The sequence below is a fragment of the Vigna unguiculata genome, chromosome 6 (assembly GCF_004118075.2).
Source record: "Vigna unguiculata cultivar IT97K-499-35 chromosome 6, ASM411807v1, whole genome shotgun sequence".
In the NCBI taxonomy this organism is placed as follows: domain Eukaryota; kingdom Viridiplantae; phylum Streptophyta; class Magnoliopsida; order Fabales; family Fabaceae; genus Vigna; species Vigna unguiculata.
In genome coordinates this window covers 24,513,443-24,518,528 of record NC_040284.1, presented here as the reverse complement: position 1 = coordinate 24,518,528, position 5,086 = coordinate 24,513,443, and the positions used below count along the sequence as shown (strand labels likewise).

The 5,086-nt window shown below is 34.4% G+C and overlaps 1 protein-coding gene across 1 annotated transcript; it reads right to left on the bottom strand.

Annotated features, from left to right (window-relative positions):
* Positions 1-403: 403 nt before the first annotated feature.
* On the bottom strand, positions 404-4,158 carry LOC114188279 (protein EIN4-like). The gene is made up of 2 exons (XM_028076880.1): positions 2,052-4,158; positions 404-1,353 (listed from the first exon to the last, which is right to left on the bottom strand). The coding sequence occupies exons 1-2, from the start codon at positions 3,801-3,803 to the stop codon at positions 826-828; spliced, it is 2,280 nt and encodes a 759-aa protein (XP_027932681.1). The 5' UTR covers positions 3,804-4,158; the 3' UTR covers positions 404-825.
* Positions 4,159-5,086: the final 928 nt, after the last annotated feature.

The following is a 5,086-nucleotide window of genomic DNA, read 5'->3' as shown; positions in this document are numbered from 1 at the left end:
ATAATAAATAACAAATCTCAAATACATTACATAAGTGGACAATAGAAGAAATACACAAGGACAATCTTACAAATTGATTTTAATTTCATTCATTTTTATGTCAAAAAATATTTAGAAATCAGAAGAGTTCAATGACAGTCATAACAATACAATATAATTTGAATTTTGCATTAAAATTCAAACTTCTATACTTAAATAATATGAAATTTAAAACAAAAGAAATATAGAATGAAGTTTTCATATTAGTAATATTTATGTATATAGAAAACAGAATTTTAATGTAACAGGTCAAATTAAAAGTTGATTATGAAGTTTTTTTATTTTTTGTGATTTAATTTTCAATTGTACAAGTTCTTTTTTCTTTGATTCATCTTCATACAAAAATTTCAAAAGCCTTCGATGCTTAAAATATCAATGGCAGATGATGATCAAATATAATCAACTAGAACTATACATTGCTGGCCTCGAAGGTTTAAACACAATATGTCAGTATCAATTTCTGCATCTTTATTGAATACCTAACATAGTATGCCAGAAAAGCACTAGTGTCACATTCTTCCATCTTTTCATAAACAAATGCAAGAAACCATAGGCACTTTCAGAGTTTTGCATTTCGTCCTTTACTTTCTGATGATGGATGATGGGTAGCAGTTCTATATACATTGTTTGAAAGCCATAATTCATTCTTGGGAACAAAGACTAATCACAAAAATGGTTAGTAGAATGGATGTAGTATCTAGTATATTTAGTTTAAGAACTTCAGGTTCAGGTCAATTAATGAATTTTGAGGAACCTAAAATTTTTTTGATATATTTAAGATTGTTTTCAATATTTTTCACCTGTACGTTGTAGGACAGCTCTAAGTTCATCTGCTATCTCATGAAGGAGGATAGGTTTTCGAATGAATCCATTCATTCCCACCTGTAGGCATCTCTCCTTGATGTGTTCTTCTGCACTGGCAGTAAAAGCTATGATCAAGGGCCAATTATGGCTTTGCAATTTCCTAATCCTTTTTGCAACTTCAAAACCATCCATTTCCGGCATATGAAGATCCAACAGAATAATTTTGAATAAGTTACCAGAGGCACTGATAGCACCAAGACATTCAAATCCTGATGAAACAGCAGTTACTTGACACCCCAGTTTCTCAAGCAGCTTCTTCGTCACTGTCCTGTTTACATCATCATCATCAGCTAACACAACCTTAAGCCCTTTAAACTGGTAGTTTGAAAAATCTTTAGGAGCAAGAATGAATCTTCCATGTGATGATCCTGACTGAAACTTGAGAAGAAGCGTCATTCCTTGTGTCAAACCCATAGTGTTAGTTGATATCCAAATATTACCTTGCATCATCTGCATATTATTCCATATTGTATCAACCATCAGAATTACAGAAAACAATCACACCACATTAAAACTAAACCTACTTCAGTCGGTTTATCGCTGAAAGCTGCTCAACCGACCCACAGGCAAGGACAAAACAAAATGCATGAAGCGCTTATTGTTTTGTATATATTTAGTGTTTATCGTTCTCATAATAAAACTGAAGAATGGGGGAAATTCTACTCTCTTTCACGTTAAAACTATAGAACTAATAGATCCCACAGTACAAAAAAGCAGACCTTCTTAGTGCTTTTTGCTATTTCAATATTAACTTTTCCTCAAGTTCTATGATGTTTGAAAGTAGACTAAATAGGAGCTTTGTATGCGAAGGCTATTTCCTATTCCTAAAAATGACTCTGACACTTAAAAAGTCTAATTTTACTGACAGTTTCATCATATGTTCTCAATATCAACTCCTCAATGCATCATTCACCAACTCAAAAATTTGAGGGTTCAACCCTAAAATCGTCTTCTAAGCATAAAATGTGATGCTGAGGTTACAGCCAACACAATTCAGAAAATAAATGAGCAGCACATAGTTTCTCAAAAGGGGGGAAATAGAGCTATTTAATAAACAGTAAAAACATAAATGTAGGAATAATTCATATAACTACATGGCAATGACAGAAAGTGATATTGAAATTTTCAGAAGAGAATGAAGCACCTACCTGCACCAACGTTTTGCACATGCTGAAGCTGAGGACTTCCTTAGATTCATTGTTGAAGTGCCCTTTAACATTACAATTTGTAGTTGAAAATGATTCATCTGCCTGGGAACTTATACCACTTATATGAAAACTAAATCTTATATGTACATAAGCATTTTGCATGCTTGATCTCCATATTCCAATACTTTTATCATCTTTATCTCCACTATCACTTTCAAGATACACTTGAAATATGAGAGTCCCTCTGTCATATATGTTCAATAAATAGCCAATCATATGTAAAATTACTTGGAAAGACCTTGCCTCATCACCAATGACCAGATCAGGCAAAGACTTGTCAACATCAACTTCAAGACCAAAGCCTTTATATATACACAAACACTTGCTAGTGCAAGAAACTTCCCTCATCATTGAATGCAGACTGAAAGGTTTCATCTCTAACCGGAAGGTCCCATTGTCATTCGCAGAAATCTCCATCACATCATTAATCAATCGTGATAGGGCATTGCTAACTTTGAAAATTGAGTCAATAACAATCTTCTGTTCTGGCCTTATATTATCCTCTTGAAACATTGAAAGCAAGCCCAGGATTGAGTGCATTGGCCTTCGCATTGCATGACTCATAACTTTCTCAAACGAGCTCCTTGCCTTCCTGGCCATCATTGCATTCTTCTGAGCCTGTTGCAATGCCCGGTTTTGCTCTGCAAGTTTCTGGCTCATAAGCTGAGACTCCTCAAGAACAGACGCGTGAGACAAGGCCACTGCAACCTGATCAGCAACCACTTCCACTATCTCCATTTCATGGGAGGTCCAAGCCCTTGAGTTTGAAATTGGAAGAACCAAAACCAGTACAGCATAAGATGTCTCAACCATCTCCGGTGTGCCTCCTTTGAAATTGGAAACATGAAGTATCGGCATGCGGATGGCTGCCACGGCACCTGCATCCCCAGATCCACCACCACTGCTTGCAGCTCCCAGTTTCGAATCACGCCTCAAAATCCAAACCCCTTTGCTATTCTTTATGTCCAACACATCTGGATCACTAATAGGAATAGAACTGTGAAAACTACTTGCTGAGTTTGGTTTCAACTCATGTGTCAAAAGCATTTCTCTCCTATCATCATCAGGCATCCAAACTGCACAATTGTGCAAATCCAAGGCCTTGGAAAGCTCAACAAGTGTGGTATACAAGATGGTATGCTTATCCAAAGACTTTCTAATCTCACATGTGAGCATCCTAACATGCCAACTAGCTTCCTTCTGTTTCTTCATAATCCCAACCTCTTGGCCCAATTCCAACACATTCTGCCTCAAGAAGAGCTCCCTCACTTTGACTTTCAGCAGAAGAGGTACGAGGGTGGGAAAGGTAATGGCAGTGGCACAGGAGACAAGAGCAGTGAGGAACTTAGCAACAGTGAGGGAAAGAAACAAGCGGAAGGAGTGGGGGCCATAGTAAGTATATGCATTGAGTAAATGGGTCAATCCACAGAGAACTATGAAGGCAATGAATTGAAGGAAGACCAATTTAAAGGGGACATTGGAGCGACTCACAAAGTAAAGGAGCTCAAGGGGAATGGAGAAATATGCAATGGCGATGAAAAAGTCGCTCACTTTCTGGCAAACCAGGATATTGTAGATGCTCCAAAACCCTTCCTCATCACAATTGCACTGTGAATATTCCACATCCATGGCAAAGGCAGAAAGCACCATGACCAACAGCAGCAACAACAAAAGAAGCAGCCCTTTTTCCATGGCAACGAAAAACTAGTGCTACTTTTTTTCCTCTTCTAAACCATCCCCCAGAGTTAACCAACAGCTCAAATTTTCATCACAATTGGCACACACATTACAACAGATTTAAAGTAACCTCAATTTCCCAAAACCCTAACCATTTTTAGCCAGAAATCGAGAACATAAAGAATAAATAATTGCTGTGCTTTCGAGGAATTAGCAAGAACCAAGACAACGAAGAAAGAATGAATCTTTTGGTTTGAACTTACCTGCTTGTGACCGCAGGAAGCGAGAGTGTGAGAGAGAGAGAGAGAGTGGGACCCACGCAGGTTTACATGAACTGAACCGAGACTACCTTGCTCTGCTCACACACCTTTACATGTAATAATAAATGTCTTTATTATCTGCCATCAAATTAATTACTACTATAACGTATTTGACAGATTTCATAGTATCCATTGTAATCTTATCCTTATTATTATAAGATTATAAGATTTCTTAAACCAGTAAAAACAAATAATTTAGTAATTTTTAAAATGATCAAATTAATCTTTATTATTTTTTAATTTTAAATCTTGTTCTCATCGCTCATGAATACAAAACATAAAAAAAAATATCCTCCATGTTATGTTAACCAAAAGTTCAGACAATAAACTAGAATTAAATGCCTTTTTAAAATGAATTAAAATATCAAATTAAACTCGGGGTAGACTCATCAATCTTAAAAAATATAATTATGAAGTAATATTAAATTAATACTTTAAGAATTATGTATTATATGAAGATTAAAATTGATAACAAAAACAATGTTAAAAGCCATAAAATTTGGTGTTACCAGAATCCAAGAGTGAGTACTATGTATGACCTTTTTAATCTTTTTGTGTTAAATGATTTTTTAATTCTGAATCAAATTTTTATTACTTGCGTGAAGATTTTCGAAAAGAATTAATGGGAGATTCGATATTAATAAATCGTTAATAAATTATAGGGTATTATTTTTAACTCAATAATTTAATACAATATATTTTATATGTCTTTCATTTATATCCTAATTATTTCATTATTTTTATCAACTTTTAACTTATCTTAAATGTCTAATATTTTTAATATTATATCTTTTTAAATATATAAACTTAAAAAAACCATACTTTTATTTTAAAATACTTTTTCAAAATTTTGATGAATCTATCCGTTTAATCCACTTATTTGTACCACGTTAGTTGGATTAATATTTTGAAATTGTAAGTTAAATGGTAAAATTAGGTCTATCCGTTTAAGTAAAGGTGAATCAGTTTGATCTATTT

Bases quoted from the DNA above. Each gene is read 5' to 3' on its own strand.
- LOC114188279 (XM_028076880.1), bottom strand. From the start codon at position 3,803: ATGGAAAAAGGGCTGCTTCTTTTGTTGTTGCTGCTGTTGGTCATGGTG. The intron at 1,354-2,051 runs GTAGGTGCTTCA...AATAATATGCAG, and splicing joins TGTGCAAAACGTTGGTGCAG to ATGATGCAAGGTAATATTTG.